The 18,184-nt window shown below is 45.8% G+C and overlaps 1 protein-coding gene across 3 annotated transcripts in view; it reads left to right on the plus strand.

Annotated features, from left to right (window-relative positions):
- COBL (cordon-bleu WH2 repeat protein) overlaps positions 1–18,184 on the plus strand; it is a 237,006-nt gene that overhangs the window by 101,742 nt on the left and 117,080 nt on the right. For all 3 annotated transcript variants that reach the window (XM_064160737.1, XM_064160736.1, XM_064160739.1), the window contains exon 8: positions 6,206–6,400. In XM_064160737.1, the coding sequence (XP_064016807.1) occupies positions 6,206–6,400 (195 nt within the window). The remainder of the gene's footprint in view (positions 1–6,205; positions 6,401–18,184) is intronic.

An 18,184-nucleotide genomic window follows, 5' to 3' on the forward strand; every position in this document is an offset into this window, starting at 1 on the left:
GTAGGCATTGAGCAGCTCAGCCTTCTCCTCATCTTTAGTCACTGTTTCCCTCTGCATCCAATAAAGGATGGAGATTTCCCCTAGTCCTCCTTTTGTTGTTAATGAACGCACAGAACCATTTGTTATCCTTAGTGGCTGTAGCTAGTTTGAGCTCTAGCTGTGCTTTGGCTCTCCTAATCTTCTCCCTGCATAGCTTTACTACATCTCTATAGTCCTCGTGAGAGACCTGTCACCTCCCCAAAGGCCACAGACTCTCCTTTTGTTCCTGAGCTCCAGCTGAAGGCCCCTATTGAGCCAGGCTGGAGCCTTCCCCATGGACTCGTTTTTCGGCACACAGGCACAGTCTGCTCCTGTGCCTTTAAGATTGCCCCCTTGAAATATGTGCAGCCTTCCTGGAATCCTGTAGCCTTCAGAGTGACCTCCCAGGGGACTTTGTCAGTAGGTCTCCTGCACATGCCAAAGTTTGCCCTCGAGAAATTCAAGGTGGAAGTTTGGCTAACCCCTCTCCTTGTTTCCCCAAGGATAAAGAACTTACTCATCTCATGATTGCTGAGCTCTAAATGATTTCCAGCCTTTACTTCCCCTACAAGTTCTTCCCTGTTTACGTGAAGCAGTCCAGGAGGACTCCTTCCCTGGTTGGCTCCCTCACCAGTTGTGTCAGGAAGTTTATATTCCTAAACATCAAAGAAGAATATTTGACTGTTCATAAAGAAGTAATCAAGTTATTTGCATTTTTCTCCATGTTCGTTCAGTACCCATCTGAGCTTCAAATGGAGTTTTTAATATTGCCTTACACAAAAAAAAAAGTGTAACAAAAGCTAAAGAAGATTCTTGGAAGCTCTCTCTGGCTGGGTACTTTCTCACATGCTCAGTGCTAGCACCAAGGACTTGAAGTAACACCCACACTTTTTCTCTGTGTAAAAATTCATAAACAGTGAATTTTAGTCCCTTGGTCTTTTTTGGAAGGCTGTGTTGATTCAGCTTTTCTACCAGAAGAGTTTGAACACCACAAGACATGAGAAATAAATGTAGCTGGAAACCAAAGATGCACTCCTAGCTGTAGAGACACTTTACTTTGCATGGTCTTACCTAAGTGAGGGCAAGAGCTAGTCAGATGAACTTCTAGGAAGGGAAATTACAGTTAAGGTACAAGATAAAAACAATTACAGGGATAGTTAAGCAATAAAGCAGCATTGTTGCAGATTGTGTTGACCTATGTTACAGGAAGGTTGTAATTAAGTTCTGTAGTGGCAGATTGGTCATGCTGCTTCAGTGTGGGAGATAAAATGGGTGACTTAGTAAAGGAGATGGCCTTCTTGCACCTGGAATTTCTGATCAACGAACTTTGTACTAAAATGAGAGAAATGTGTTTGGCCACAGCGAGGAAGAATTGGCAGAGAGGGAACATTCTCAGGCATTTCTGATTCTGGATGTATAAATTTTAATGTCCACCAAATGGGCCCTGACCACAGGATCTGGAATTGCTGGCTAGATACTGCAATAGGCTTGTGCCAGCATAAGATAACACTGTGGTTGTACAGGCTTCAGTGTATAGCTCAAAACTTTGGCAATGAAACCTTGAAAGCCTACCTGACAGGCCTATAAAATCAACATGGTGTTTCCTGTATGAATTAATGTTGTGGAAATCAAATAGTTACTTCTCCTTTAACGTTGTGATGGGTGACCATAAAGCAAACATAAAGACTGTTCAGTCTGGAGAGAAGAAGGCTCCCAGGTGGCCTTATTGGTGCCTTTCAGTATCTTAAGGGGGCCTGCAAGAAATCTGGGGAGGCACTCCTGAGGACTGGGGGGGAATGAAACAAAGCTGGAAATGGGTAGATTCAGCCTGGATGTTAGGAAGAAGTTCTTCAGCATGAGGGTGGTGAGAGCCTGGAAAGAGTTACCCATGGAGATGGTGGAAGCCTCATCCCTAGAGGGATTTAAGGCCAGGCTGGATGAGGCTCTGGCTGTCCTGATCTAATGTGAGGTGTCCCTGGCCATGGCAGCGGGGTTGGAACTGGATGATCCTTGTGGTCTTTTCCAACCTTGACTGATACTATGAAACCGAATAGTAATGCGTATTTGTTTCTTAGTTTGGAGCAGGAAAAAGTTAACATTTCTCCCCCTTTCTGACTGTAGACTGCATGCAAGTATCAGAATCACAACTACTTCAGAGAGTACAAAATGCAAAATGTGTTCTGTGTGGTTGGTTAGAAAGGAAAATCTGACTAGTCACAATTTTGGTGTTTTTTTTAAACTATGTCTCCAAGCAGTCTCATGACTGCAGTATTATGCTTTGGTTTTGAAGCATCAACTTGGATTCATTCAGTGTGGTGTTGTCAAATTTAGTGCTAGTATAAGGAATTTTTAGTATCAAGTCAAAGAAAGCAGTCAAGTTGTGCAGTAGATCTGACATAACCTGTCTGGCCTTTTAAATGACCAGTTGTAATCAGGTCAGCAAATCAGTAAAAGTTTGCATTAATTGAGTTTAAATGTCCAAAAGGTGCAAATATTCTTGCTGTCACTGAGTAGGTGGATTTGTTTGCCTGCTCTAAATCTTACCTTTTGTATTTAGAATCACAGAATCATAGAATCAAGCAGGTTGGAAGAGACCTCCAAGCTCATCCAGGCCAACCTAGCACCCAGCCCTAGCCAATCAACCAGACCATGGCACCAAGCGCCTAAGTCTTTTCCTGAACACCTCCAGGGACGGCGACTCCACCACCTCCCTGGGCAGCCCATTCCAATGCCAATCACTCTCTCTGCCAACAACTTCCTCCTAACATCCAGCCTAGACCTTCCCTGGCACAACTTGAAACTGAGTCCCGTTGTTCTGTTGCTGGTTGCCTGGGAGAAGAGACCAACTCGACTTGTCTACAGCCTCCCTCCAGGCAGTTGTAGACAGCAGTGAAGTCTGCCCTGAGCCTCCTGTTCTGCAGGCTGCACACCCCCAGCTCCCTCAGCCTCTCCTCACAGGGCTGTGCTCCAGGCCCCTCACCAGCTTTGTTGCCCTACCCATAGTACACCTGGAAAAAAAATCTTTTATGATACTTCTTAGTTTTTTGTCTCTGTTTTGGAAACTAATCAACCTCCTTAAGTTTTGCTGCTACATTTGGTACTTTGAGTACTTAAAAGCAGCTCCATTGATTACTTTTGATTTTAAAACTGCTCAGAAGGAAATTGCACAAGAAGACTAGGAACTCAAATATGTCGCTGTTGGTGAGGAGCTGTGGAAGAAAGCCTGGCTGCAGCAACCTCACAAGAAAAGAACTTGACATTTTGAAAACATTATTGTTGTCCAGTGTGAACAGGGGAAGGGAAGTCAAATCATTTTCACAGGCCAGCTGCAAACACTTCCTTACTGACCTTTAAATGCCACTAGTGTAATCAGGAAATGCTAATAGCAGAGCTTTGAATAAGAGAGGTTTATATACAAGGGATGCATTCTGAAAACAAGCATAAGCCCAGTGACATTTTTGCACACATCTCTTTTTGCAGAATGGAATTATCACAGTGGTGTGGTTCTGTTTTTAGTAGATTAATCTTACTTTACTTTATTAATGCTAAAGTTTTCAGAGATAGTAGTAAGATATCAGAGTTTCTGTTCATTCTTGGAAAGGGAGTAGTTTCCAAGAGACACTTTAGAGTTGCATTCTAAGTTGATGACCTTCAGACACAGACTGTCTTCTGCCTTAGGCTCCTAATCTATCTTGGCATTAAGGTCAGCCAGCAATGGATTTTGGTAGTCTTGTAGAACTTTGACTTCTGAGTGTCTTTTGAAGATGGGACTGGTGTGCCAAAGTCACCAGGTTGTTCTGAGTCTTCATACCTTTCTGGTTTTAACTAGCTCCTTCTTTCCCTTACAATTTTTTTTTCTAAGGTAAATTTCAAACAGAAGGGCTAATTGAGGGGTGGGGGGGAAGGGAAATCCTAAAACTCAAGTGTTAATTCCAAAAAACCACAGGTGTTAAAAAAAAACCAGTAAGTGTTAATTCCAAAACTCAAATTGGATTTCATAAGTGTAATGAGGGGGAGCAAAGCAGCTGACAAGTGCAGCGATGGGTCTGCGAAACCTGGCGGCGCCCTGTGGTCGCTGCTACAGCTGTTTCTTGCCTCCTTCCAACACCTACTGTGTGGAATCTAAATAGATTATAGTCCACGTTTGAGGTTCGTTACACATTCAAGATCTTCTCTAGAATGTAGTACAGTTTGAGTGGTGACCTATGCTGCTCTGCCTGTGTTCATACTGGGTTTTCTTCTTCACTTGGGGGGGAAAAAAGAGGAAACTATTTCATTTTTGTTGCTAGTTTACATTACTTCATTGTTTGAACTGCTAGCAAAGTTCTGTGGTGCTAGTGGTCTATCCAAGACCATTCCTTAGGACCACATTTTACAACTTTGGAGGCACATTTAAAAGCTCTTTATATAATTCGTATAACTTGTTGACATGAATTTTCTCTTTCTGATATGTTTTGTTGTTGTCATTTTTGCAATGCAGTTACGAAAGACACAGATTGTAGGAATTGATTTTGATTCTGAGCAGAACTTCCATGCTAACCTGTTTGTGAAAGGAAACAGAGGATATGGTAGGAGTTGGCTTTACTAGCCAACTACATGGACTGCAATACTTGAGCTTGGCTTTCCTCTCACTTGCACTATTGTAATTTGATCTATTTGATCCATTGATAACAAATTAAAACAACAAGAAATGAGAAATGGTTTGGATAAGTGGCATGTACCTATCGGGTCCCCAGAAGTTTGCTTAATTAGTGTTGCTTACTCTTAACAGTTGCCTTGCTAACCTGCCTGAAAACCAAGCCTCCGAAATCCAGTGGTTTGGAAAGAAGATGCACAGCATGTAACACAGCATAAAATCTGAAAGCTGGGTGAAGTGTTGTCTCTCTAGGTTAGGTTTGCAGCAAAAGATGAGTCATGCCAAAAACAACTGTTTTTCTCTCTTGAAGCTACTGACAAGGGCTAAACACATAAGAGAGCTTGAAGGTCTGTCTGTAGACAAGTTGAAGTTGTCTTCATCCAAAGAGTGGCTGTCAATGGCTCCATGTCCCAGTGGAGGCCAGTGACAAGTGGAGTCCCTCAGGGATCAGTCCTGGGATCAGTCTTGTTTAAAATCTTTGTGGGTGCCATGGACAGTGGCACTGAGTGCAGCCTCAGCAAGTTTGCAGATGACATCGAGTTGTGTGGTGCAGCTGACAGCTGGAGGGAAGGATCTATCCAGAGGGATCTTGATATGCTGGAGAGGTGGGCACAAGCCAGCATCATGAAGTTCCACAAGACTAAGTGCAAGGTCCTGCATCTGGGTTGAAGCAATCCCAAGCACCTGTATAGGCTGGGCAGTGAGTGGCTGGAAAGCAGCTCTGAGGAGAGGGACTTGGGGGTGCTGGTGGATGAGAAGCTCAACATGAGCCTGCAGTGTGCACTTGCAGCCTGGAGAGCAACCAGAGCCTGGGCTGCAGCAGCAGAAGTGTGGGCAGCAGTGCGAGGGAAGTGATCGTGCCCCTCTGCTCCACACTGCTGAGACCTCACCTGGAGTATTGCATCCAGTTCTGGAGCCTCTATTACAAGAGGGCTATGGATGTGCTGGAAGGTGTCCAGAGAAGGGCTGTGAAGATGATCAGAGGGCTGGAGCTGCTCTGCTGTGAGGAGAAACTGAGGGAGTTGAGGCTGTTCAGTCTGGAGAGAAGAAGGCTCCCAGGTGACCTTATTGCAGCATTTCAGTACCTTAAGGGGGCCTACAAGAAAGCTGGGGAGGGACTTTTTAGGCTGTCAGGTAGTGATAGGACTGGGGGGAATGGAACAAAGCTGGAAATGGGTAGATTCAGACTGGATGTTAGGAAGAAGTTCTTCAGCATGAGAGTGCTGAGAGCCTGGAAGGGGTTGCCTGTGGAGGTGGTGGAAGCCTCATCCCTGGAGGTGTTTAAGGCCAGGCTGGATGAGGCTCTGGCCAGCCTGATCTAGTGTGAGGTGTCCCTGGCCATGGCAGGGGGGTTGGAACTGGCTGATCCTTGTGGTCCCTTCCAACTCTAACTGGTACTACGATTCTATGATTCTAAGTTTGATGGAGGAGCACACATGATCATTCATATCTTTGCTTAAAGAGTAACCATAGATGTCTCTTGTTTTTCTTTCTTTCTTTCCCATTATTTTTTGAAATTGATTTTAATCCAAGACATTGATCCATTTACAGGGTTTTTCCACAGCCCCAAATTCCCCTTCGGTGAATTCTCGTTCCAGTTGCCTGGGTCCATCTCTGTCGCTTGGTAACATCTCAGGAATGACATCGAACGCAGAAGTGAAAAAGCGCAGAGCACCTCCTCCACCAGTTGCGACACCTGCATTGCAGAACGTGGATATGAGTGGACAAGAAAAGACAGCAGCACAGGTAACAGTGACACCAAAGAACGGGCTTCTTTGCTTGATGTGCTGGCTACCATCAGTTCATTCTTAAGAGCTAAAGTCATTCAGAAATATTTTGGGTAGCCATCAGCTGCAGCTTGCCTACACTCTTCATCTTAGAAAATGAAATTATTAAAAGTGCTGGAGTTTTGTGCATATTAACTTAGCTTTCTTGAGACTGCCTTGAGGATTCTCCCATATCAAGAATCTTTTTAAACCAGAGAAGGTTTGTGAGGCATTATGCTTAAAAAACGTAGAGTGAAGAAGTAAGACAGAAAAGGTGGAAATGTAAAGGGTGATTAGGTATCCTGATCAGCTGGGACAGTGGCTAATGAGTGGTGAGATGTCTAATGACTGACAAAAGTCTTCTGTACGCTATTGTGCCCAGATTGTTGTCCGGCTGTTACCTACATCCGTGTTTCTGGTGCTGCTGTGGGATGCCAGATAATCTGCTCTGCTTTCTGTTTCTCATGACCTTTTAAAGCAGTGCTCTGTTTTGCTTTTAATAAAGGTCACTGTTCCGCAGTGCAGAGAAACAGGGGAAAACCTTTTGGAGGACCCAATCTTTCAAACATAATAGAGTTAAGGGAAAAGGAAATTATTCCCGGTTTTGTAGTAGCATTTGGGTGTGTGTGCTACTAAATATGTACAAGTACATTAAGGCTTTGGGTTGCACCATAACAAAAAGTACTTAATTCTAAATGCAAAGTGTAAAAGTTGGTGTGTGAAGCTATATATGTATGCTAAATAAAAATGCAAGGATCCAACACAGAACCACAGAATTAACCAGGTTGGATGATCCTCTAGGATCGTCGACTCCAACCTATCACCTACCTCTTCTAATTGAGTACTGACTCTTACCTCTGTAGGGTTTGTCACCCCTACAGCACACTGATCTTTGGAAAACCAAGCATATTAGTGGAAAATAGAGTAAGGAAGTAATCTTTGAGTACAGTATAGTGGAGGAGGAGCTGCCTAGTGCTTGGTCTCACCAGCCTCACTCCCTGTCACTCTTATTTATCTGTGAAAAGATATACCTTAAGGTCCTTCTCCAGTGAAGCACTGAGCAAGGAAAGCTGGTACACACTCTTGGTAAAGGACCATGGAATCTTATTTTACCATTCTTACGATATCTAAGGGTGTGATAGGAGTGTTTCATCCTTCAAAACTGGAAGAGATGCCTTTGAAACAGTTTAGTGGTTCTGAGAGTCACCCACACCCCCTGACCAGTGAATTCAGCCAGGCTAGACTCAGCCATCTGGAATTTAAGGAATGAAGCTTTATATTCACAGCTTAGCACAATACACAAGCAGATATTTACAATATATTACAAATATTTACAGCTGTATACAGTGATATATAAGTTAAAAGTAATACAGAAACACAATACCCCTCCCAAAACAGTCAGACTGCCCAGGAGGCTCCTGGCCAACCTCCTCGCCCCACTCCCTCTCTCTGCCTTCTTTCTCTCCCCTCAGAAATAACCAGATAAACCTCCACATAGCTGACTTGATAAATCTGCAGAGATCTGAGGCGAGGTATCAGAAGGACAGCAAGGAGGTATAGGAAGAGGTTAGCTCAGATTGAAGGGCGAAGGCAGACACATGCACACGTACCGCCAGAGAGAAGAAGAACTGAGAAGTGTGTGAGGAGTGCCTTATCTTATATTTTGACTACTTGTGTCTCTCAGCAGAAGAATGAGTGATAGAGGTCACTGCTATTTTTCTCCTCACAGCCATGGATTTGATTTCTCCCAGTAAAATATTCCAGTTAGCCTCTAACCAGCACAAACAGTAATTATTTATAGACACAGCTAAAGAAAGGCAGTGTTTTCTTGCAGCATTTGGTGCACTGGCTTTTTTAAAACTTGGTTTTCAAATTCCTACTTTAAAGTCACAAGTGGTGTTCCCCAAGGATCAGTGCTGGGCCCAGTCCTGTTCAATATCTTTATTGAGGATCTGGACAAGGGGATTGAGTCCAGCATCAGTAAGTTTGCAGATGACATCAAGCTAGGAGCAGATGTGGAGCTGTTGGAAGGTAGGAGAGCCCTGCAGAGGGACCTGGAGAGGCTGGATGGGTGGGCAGAGGCCAACGGGATGAGATTGAACGAGGCCAAGTGCAGAGTTCTGCCCTTTGGCCACAACAACCCCAAGCAGCATTACAGGCTGGGGACAGAGTGGCTGGAAAGCAGCCAGGAGGAAAGGGAGCTGGGAGTACTGATAGATAGTAGGCTGAAGATGAGGCAGCAGTGTGCCCAGGTGGCCAAGAGAGCCAATGGCATCCTGACCTGTATCAGGAACAGTGTGGCCAGCAGGACAAGGGAGGTTATTCTTGCTCTATACTGAGCACTGGTCAGGCCACACCTTGAGTACTGTGTCCAGTTCTGGGCTCCTCAATTCAAGAGAGATGTTGAGGTGCTGGAAGGTGTCCAGAGAAGGGCAGCAAAGCTGGTGAGGGACCTGGAACACAAACCCTGTGAGGAGAGGCCGAGGGAGCTGGGGTTGTTTAGCCTGGAGAAGAGGAGGCTAAGGGGTGACCTCATTGCTGTCTACAAGTACCTGAAGGGTCGTTGTAGCCAGGTGGAGGGTGGCCTCTTCTCCCAGGCAACCAGCAATAGAACAAGGGGACACAGTCTCAAGTTGTGCCACGGGAAGTCTAGGCTGGATGTTAGGAGGAAGTTGTTGGCAGAGAGAGTGATTGGCATTGGAATGGGCTGCCCAGGGAGGTAGTGGAGTCACCATCCCTGGAGGTGTTCAAGAAAAGACTGAATGAGGCACTTAGTGCCATGGTCTAGTTGACTGGATAGGGCTGGGGCATAGATTGGACTGGATGAGCTTGGGGGTCTCTTCCAACCTGGTTGATTCTATGATTCTATGTTTTTATGAAGTTTCTAGCATCCCACAAAATTAAATATCTTCTGTGTTTAAGATAAAGAGATCTTTTTGTACAAAAACACTATGGCATTCTGACTCTTAAGTTTATAGTAGCATGGTAATCAGAGGACACCATTTCACCATTTTCTTAGACTTACCTTCTTGTGGTGTGACATTGTGATTTTAAACTGTGTTTCATAAAAACACCAAGAATCTCCATGCTCTTTAAACATGTGAACATTTCTACTTGCAGCATTGCTTCGAACAGTTTAAAGTGCTGGATTTCTCAAACTGTTGGGAGAAAAGTGTTTATTTTATTGATAAGAAGTGGTGTACAGGGTCAACTTCAAACTCAGTGTAAAGAAAAAGCAAGAAGGCAGATGAAGATTGTGTCAGAAGATTGTCTATGCTGAAGTTAATTTGGGGCAATAGAAATGTCTGGTGTGGATGACAAGTTCAACGAAGAGCAAGGCAGATTCTGAGCAGAGCTGCGAAAGTCTGATTGACTGCATTTATTGGGCAAATGACATCTTTCTGAAAATGGTTAAATAGGTCACAATATTACATAGTTTTGTTGTGCTTCTGAAGCGCCCAGATTAAAGGTTACTCCATCCTATAGCTTCTTTGAGGATGCTTGGAGTATAGTTGAAATGAAGCATAAGATCCATAAAGCAGTCAAAAATGAGAGGAAAGATTAATCATGAAGTATTATTTGGCAAGGTAGGAACAGATTTATTGTTTGTAGGAAAACTCAAACATTTCTGGTTTAGCTGTGTGCATACTATCCAAATCCACTGAGAAAATAGTGAAGAATCTCAAGGTGTAAGTTTATTTCTTTAGTTTATGGGAAAGATTTAGCACTGATCTTGTTGTTTTTTCTCAGGGAAGGACGTCAATTCCTTACTAAGGGACTTCCTTCCATAAAAAGATAAGATGTTTGTTTAGAAAACTTTATTTAAGTGCGGCTGTTACTAACAGGAAGGTCCTGTGAAAGGAGAACATGTTTATTTCCAGTGAGCTGGCACATTGATAGAAAATTTAAGAGGTGCTCTAAGCTTTCAGGACCTTTTTTATTTTTTCAACTACCTGGTTCCCTGAAGTTGTGTAGGAGAAAGGAAACTGTAGCTGTTACAAATACCTGGAGTTTGACTTTCTAACCCACTCAGCCCATTACTTTTAACTGATTTGTAAGATCCAAGACATTCAACTTTCTTTACAGAGCAGATGGTTCTGTAGGAATTTATTACTCATCTGGATGATCTTGGAGATCTCTTCCAGCCTTGCTGATTCTATGATCTCCCTGCCTATTTGTTGCAATCAGAGATTTCCATACATGCAAAGACTGGCATGTGTTAATTTATGCTTTAGATTTTCTCCACTCACTTTTCTGACTAGGCGGATAATTGCAATGTAATTTTGTCATACTGCAGCTTTTGTTTCTGTGGGATTTACAGTAATTTTCCTGAAAAGGTGAGGCCCCTGCAGTAACCCTTGTCAGTTTAAAGGTAGTGTTCCTTCTGTAACTGTTCTAAATCTCCTCTAGAAAACACTTGTTTCTTTTCAGAACATGATTCAAAGCATAGTTAAGCAATGCACTAAGCAGTTTGCAAAGGAATGTAGTCTCAAAGAAAAGAGTCTACACACTTCATAGGTTCACAGTATCAACCAGGTTGGAAGAGACCTCCAAGCTCATCCAGGCCAACCTAGCACCCAGCCCTGGCCAATCAACCAGACCATGGCACTAAGTGCCTCAGCCAGGCTTGGCTTCAACACCTCCAGGAACAGTGACTCCACCACCTCCCTGGGCAGCCCATTCCAATGCCAATCACTCTCTCTGCCAACAAATTCCTCCTAACATCCAGCCTAGACCTCCTCCAGCACAACTTGAGACTGTGCCCTCTTGTTCTGTTGCTGGTTGCCTGGGAGAAGAGACCAACCTCCCCTGACTACAGCCTCCCTGCAGGCAGTTGTAGACAGCAATGAGGTCTGCCCTGAGCCTCCTCTTCTGCAGGCTGCCCACCCCCAGCTCCCAAAGCCTCTCCTCACAGGGCTCTGCTCCAGGCCCCTCACCAGCTTTGTTGCCCTTCTCTGGACACCTTCCAGCACCTCAACATCTCTCTTGAATTGAGGAGCCCAGAACTGGACACAGCACTCAAGGTGTGGCCTGAGCAGTGCTGAGCACAGGGGCAGAATAACCTCCCTTGTCCTGCTGGCCACACTGCTCCTGAGCCAGGCCAGGATGCCATTGGCTCTGCTGCCCACCTGGGCACACTATTTCAAATTTCTTTGGGGTTACCTAGTTGATTGATGCTACTTTTGTAGAAATTACTGTAGTTGTGCTCGGGGGAGGTGTTGTAAGTAATTTTTTCCCTTTTACTTTACGCCTTTTCCTGTATTGCTGTATAAAGTGAAAGGTAGTGAGCAGTTCATGGTGGAGATCATCTGACAGTCAGACTCTGTTCTAACAAGGAGAGCAGATTCAGCAAAAGGGTGCATGGACTCAGATTAGCTATCTCTCTTCTCCTAGTTGCATCTAAGCCGGAGCTGTCTAGTAGAAATCAAGCATGCATGGGTTTTATTATCATCTTGCAGAGAGGAAGGGAGGTTTCTTTTGACTTAGAGGTCTTCTGGGTGAGGTCTTCTCAACATTGCTCTTATGACACATTTCCTTTCTCCCTGAAATGTCCTCTGAATTGTCTTTTTTTTTTTTTGCAGGGCGGGGTGGGGGGGGTGTGGAGAAGGGCTTTTTATGTTGGTGGTGGTAGTTGTTTGTTTTGTGGGTTTTTTTTCCTGTGGAGAATCCAGAAGTCTCCTTTGAGAATAATGGATATTTTTTAACGTTCTGAGGAAGGATGCAATAAATCAGTTTCTGCTATAGGAAAAAGCTGCTTTTCATAGAATCATAGAGTCAGTCAAGGTGGGAAGGGACCACAAAGATCATCTATTTCCAACCCCCTTGCCATGGCCAGGGACACCTCACACTAGATCAGGCTGGCCAGAGACCTCATCCAGCTTGGCCTTAAACACCTCCAGGGATGAGGCTTCCACCACCTCCACAGGCAACCCCTTCCAGGCTCTCAGCACCCTTATGCTGAACAACCTCTTCCTAACACCCAGTCTGACTCTCCCCATTTCCAGCTTTGTTCCATTCCCCCGCAGTCCTATCACTACCTGACAGCCTAAAACGTTCCTCCCCAGCTTGCTTGTAGACCTCTTAAGATACTGAAAGATTTTCAAAATCTTGTCTTTTAATTCTGCAAAATATTGCATACTGTAGGTCACTTCTCAGGTTTTGATAAGATCCCTGGGAATTTGAAAGCAAGATTTGTTCTGAAGGAGGAGGGAGAACACTTGACTAACTTTGTAATTTTTTTTTAAGCTGCTTCCAAGGATCTTCATAACTGTTTCAATGCCTTTTTAGTTTGTTCTGGTTTAATTCTCTTTTTGTGGATGAAGAAGGCCCGAAACGTGAATGGTGCATGTTGCTGTTACAAGTTTCTTTGGGTTTGATCATTAATGGCAGTACCACAATGTTACCTATGCTCTCCAGTTTTGCTGGCAGACTTCTAAATATTCTCAGGTATCTCTCAACAGCATTTTTGCAATGAGGGCAGAAATATTGAATCATCATTGAATCATCATAGAACCAACCAGGTTGGAAGAGACCTCCAAGATCATCCAGTCCAACCTATCCCCCAGCCCTATCCAATGAACCAGACCATGGCACTAAGTGCCTCATCCAGTCTTTTCTTGAACACCTCCAGGGACGGTGCCTCCACCACCTCCCTGGGCAGCCCATTCCAATGCCAATCACTCTCTCTGTGAAGAACTTCTTCCTAACATCCAGCCTATACCTACCCTGGCACAACTTGAGACTGTGTCCCCTTGTTCTATTGCTGGTTACCTGGGAGAAGAGGCCACCCCCCACCTGGCTACAGCCTCCCTTCAGGTAGTTGCATACAGTAATAAGATCACCTCTGAGCCTCCTCTTCTGCAGGCTGCACACCCCCAGCTCCCTCAACCTCTCCTCATAGGATTTGTGCTCCAGGCCCCTCACCAGCTTCGTTGCCCTTCTCTGGACATGTTCCAGCACCTCAACATCCTTCTTGAATTGAGGGGCCCAGAACTGGACACAGTACTCAAGGTGTGGCCTGACTAGTGCTGAGTACAGGACTGAGTTGGAGGGCAGAAGGGCTCTGCAGCGGGACCTTGACCGCCTGGACAGATGGGCAGAGTCCAAGGGGATGGCATTCAATAGCTCCAAGTGCAGGGTGCTGCACTTTGGCCACAACAACCCCATGCAGAGATACAGGCTGGGGTCAGAGTGGCTGAGAGCAGCCAGACAGAGAGGGATCTGGGGGTACTGATTGATACCTGCCTGAACATGAGCCAGCAGTGTGCCCAGGTGGCCAAGAGAGCCAGTGGCATCCTGGCCTGCATCAGGAATGGTGTGGCCAGCAGGAGCAGGGAGGTCATTCTGCCCCTGTACTCTGCACTGGTCAGACCACACCTTGAGTACTGTGTTCAGTTCTGGGCCCCCCAGTTTAGGAGGGACATTGAGATGCTTGAGCGTGTCCAGAGAAGGGCGACGAGGCTGGGGAGAGGCCTTGAGCACAGCCCTACGAGGAGAGGCTGAGGGAGCTGGGATTGGTTAGCCTGGAGAAGAGGAGGCTCAGGGGAGACCTTATTGCTGTCTACAACTACCTGAAGGGAGGTTGTGGCCAGGAGGAGGTTGCTCTCTTCTCTCAGGTGGCCAGCACCAGAACAAGAGGACACAGCCTCAGGCTGCACCAGGGGAGATTTAGGCTCGAGGTGAGGAGAAAGTTCTTCACTGAGAGAGTCATTGGGCACTGGAATGGGCTGCCCGGGGAGGTGGTGGAGTCGTCGTCCCTGGGGCAGTTCAAGGCAAGGTTGGATGTGGCACTTGGTGCCATGGTCTAGCCTTGGGCACTGTGGTAAAGGGTTGGACTTGATGATCTGTGAGGTCTCTTCCAACCTTGGTGATACTGTGATACTGTGAATAACCTCCCTTGTCCTACTGGCCACATTGTTCCTGATGCAGGCCAGGATGCCATTGGCTCTCTTGACCACCTGGACACACTGCTGCCTCATCTTCAGCCTACTCTCTATCAGTACCCCCAGATCCCTTTCCTCCTGGCTGCTTTCCAGCCACTCTGTCCCCAGCCTATAGCTATGCTTGGGGTTGTTGTGGCTAAAGTGTAGAACCCTGCACTTGGCCTTGTTCAATCTCATCCCATTGGCCTCTGCCCACCCATCCAACCTGTCCAGGTCCCTCTGCAGGGCTCTCCTACCTTCCAACAGATCAACACCTGCTCCTAGCTTGGTGTCATCTGCAAACTTACTGATGCTGGACTCAATCCCCTCGTCCAGATCATCAATAAAGATATTGAACAGGACTGAGCCCAGCACTGATCCTTGGGGAACACCACCAGTGACAGCTGCCAGCTGCATGTGGCACCATTCACCACCACTCTTTGGGCTCTGCCATCCAGCCAGTTCTTGATCCAGCACACAGTGAATCTGTCCAAACCATGAGCTGCCAGCTTGGCCAGGAGCTTCTTGTGGCAGACAGTGTCAAAGGCTTTGCTGCAGTCCAAGTAGACTCCATCCACAGCCTGCTCCACATTCACCAGGCAGGAACCTGATCATAAAAGGATATCAGGTTGGTGAGGCAGGACCTGCCCTTCCTAAACCCATGCTGGCTTGGCCTGATCCCTTGGCCATCCTGTAGGTGCTTTGTGATGGCACCCAAGATGACCTGTTCCATGCCCTTGCCTGGCACTGAGGTCAGGCTCACAGGTCTGTAGTTTTCTGGCTCCTCCTTACGACCCTTCTTGTGGATGGGATCACATTGGCAGCTTCCAGTCTTCAGGGACCTCTCCAGTGAGCCAGGACTGCTGATAAATGATGGAGAGTGGCTTGGCCAGCTCAGCTGCCAGCTCTCTCAGCACCCTAGGATGGATCCCATCTGGTCCCATGGACCTGTGAGAATCCAAATGACGCAGCAGGTCCCTTACTGCTTCCTCATGGATTAGAGGGGGACTGTACTGGCCCCTGACTCCATCCACCACTTCAGGAGTCCAGCTGTGCTGGAGACAACCTGTCCCACTAGTGAAGATTGAGGCAAAGAAGGTGTTAAGCACCTCTGCCTTTTCCTCATCCTTTGTCACTCTATTCCCCTCTCTATCTAACAAGGACTGGAGGTTGTCCTTGGCCCTTCTCTGCCATTCAGATATTTAAAGAAACACTTTTTATTTTCCTTGACAGCTGTGGCCAGCCTGAGCTCCAAGTGGGCTTTTGCCTCTCTCATTTTTCCTCTACAAGACCTAACAACTTCCTTGAACTTCTCCTGGGACACCTCCCCTCTTTTCCAAAGGTGATACACTCTCTTTTTATCTTTAATCCCTTCAGCAGCTCCCTGCCCATCCAGCCTGGCTGCCTCCCTCCTTGGCTCCTCTGCCGGCTCAATGGCACAGCTGCTCCTGTGCCTGCAGGAGTTCTCTCTTGAAGCAGCTCCAACCTTCCTGGACCCCTTTGTTTTCAAGGGCTTTTTCCCAAGGAACTTTCTGAGCTAGTTGCTTAAATAGGTTGAAGTCTGCCCTTGGGCAGTGCAGTGTGGAGGTTCTGTTGATCCCCTCCTGGTTTCTCCATGTACTGAACACTCTATAATTTCGTGGTCACTGGACCCCAGGCAGCCTCCAACCACCACATCCCCTACCAGCCCCTCTCTATTTGTGAGCAGCAGGTCAAGCAGGGCTGCCCCCCTGGTAGGCTCACGTAGCAGCTGGGATAGGAAGTTGTCTTCCACACATTGCAGAAACCTTCTAGCCTGCTTCTTCTCTGCAGTGTTTAAGTCCCAGCAGATGTCTGGTAGGTTAAAGTCGCCCACCAGAACAAGGGCAGGTGATCTTGAGGCAGCCTCCAGTTGCTTAAAGAGTAAGAGCTTCTGAGATCCCTTCCAGTTCCTGACATTCTGTGATTCTGTGAATGAGGAAAACTGTAAGCATCCTAATGTGGCTTATTGTAATGGGTTAAACAGCCTTTTTCCTCTATGACGAAGAAGTGAGGATGAAAAAAAAAAACCTCTGGGTTGAGATTAGGAGTTGAGATAAAAAGAGTGTGATACAAATGAAGTAATAAAATGTGCCTATAATTACCTTAACCCATGGCAAGCAGAAGCCAGCGAGCTAATCCCCCCCCCACCCCTCAACCCCTTGTGAACCCCAGGAGAAGAGATGCACACCCACAAATCTGGAAACCGAAAGCTGCACTCAGAACAGGAAACCTCTCATGTTGCAATCTGAACTTCAAGCTCTGTAATGCCTTGCTCCTGTAATCATTTTCATCTTCAAGCTGGCTGACATGAGCATGGTGTGAATAGCAACAGATTCAATTCAAACCATGACACTCATGTACTGGGAAGAAATACTGGAAATATAATAAGGAATTTAACTATTTGGCATCTCTGTGAACATAATGAATAGGGTAAATGTAGCTTTACTAAAACAGAAATCCTGCCTTACAACTCTCTAAGAGTTGTACTTGCTCCCTGGGATAGGACAAGGAACAATGGATGGAAGCTGCAGCACAGGAGGTTGCAGCTCAACACAAGAGGGAACTTCTTGACTGGAAGGGTCCCAGAGCACTGACACAGGCTGCCCAGGGAGGCTGTGGAGTCTCCTTCTCTGGAGGCTATCAAGGCCTATCTGGATGTGTTCTGTGTGACCTGAACTGTGTTGTATGGTCCTGCTGTGGCAGGGGAGTTGGGCTGGATGATCTCTTAGGGTCTCTTCCAACCTCTGACATCCTGTGAGCCTGGGATCCTGTGAAGAGCACTCTTCACACACTCAGCAAATAATTGTATGTGTGTGACCTGATTGTATAATGAGTTGGGAACCTCCCTCCCCCTACTGCTTGAAATTACCCAGACTAACTCAGTTTTGGAAGGAAGATGAAGCTGTATTTACAGCACTGCAAAATTTTCAAGCATGTGTACACAATATGTACAAGTCTTTACAATTATATACAAGTTGGAAATAGTACAGAAATCCTGAATTCCCTCACAGACAAAACAAACTGCCTAGAAGGGATCAAGGTTACCCCCTCCTCTTCTCTGTTTCCTCCTCCTTTTATCTCAGAAACCCACACATAAACAAAGCTTGCTTATTAATTGCCAAAATCAGAGGTGAGGTGTCAGGGCAGGTCAGGGTTAAACGAAAGTGATTAGATCAAAGAACACAGAGAGGAGTGAACAGGACAACATTCCAGGAGAAAGCACCCAAACATTGTTTATGTTTTGACTTTTTATACCTCTCATCAAACCAGTGAATGATATAAAGATCATCATTATTTTCTTTTCACAACCAGTGATCTAATTTCTCTCATTAAAATATTTCCATTTAGCCACAAAGATTGATACAGTCTTTCTGGGTTCCCACACGATTTTCACCAAGCTCTCTTACCATCCGTGACTGAGCTAGATTCAGAACAGAGAAACTTAGAAGTAGAAGCTCTGAGGGGAGAAGTGAACATTCTAGGGATAGGCCATAGAATGGCAACAATGGATAAGTTAATATCATTTCATTGGAGCATCAAGAGCTTTATGTCTTGAAGCACAGCTTGGACCTTCCCCTTGCTGCTTCTGCCGCTTCAGCAGAAGGCTGCAAACTGCAGCTCTCCCATTTTAGCTTGTTTCCAACAAGGTGACAGGAACCATCTGTAAATAAAGCATAGTTCTTTCTTCTTTAGACAAATCACCATAAGGAGGAGCTTCCTCAGCCTGAGTTATTTGCTCCTCTGGAGGATGTACACAGTTTGTGCCTTCTGGCCAGGTGGTGATCATCTCCACTGTGCCAGGTCATTCAGAACTCCCCATG

The sequence above is a fragment of the Pogoniulus pusillus genome, chromosome 21 (assembly GCF_015220805.1).
Source record: "Pogoniulus pusillus isolate bPogPus1 chromosome 21, bPogPus1.pri, whole genome shotgun sequence".
NCBI classification, from domain to species: domain Eukaryota; kingdom Metazoa; phylum Chordata; class Aves; order Piciformes; family Lybiidae; genus Pogoniulus; species Pogoniulus pusillus.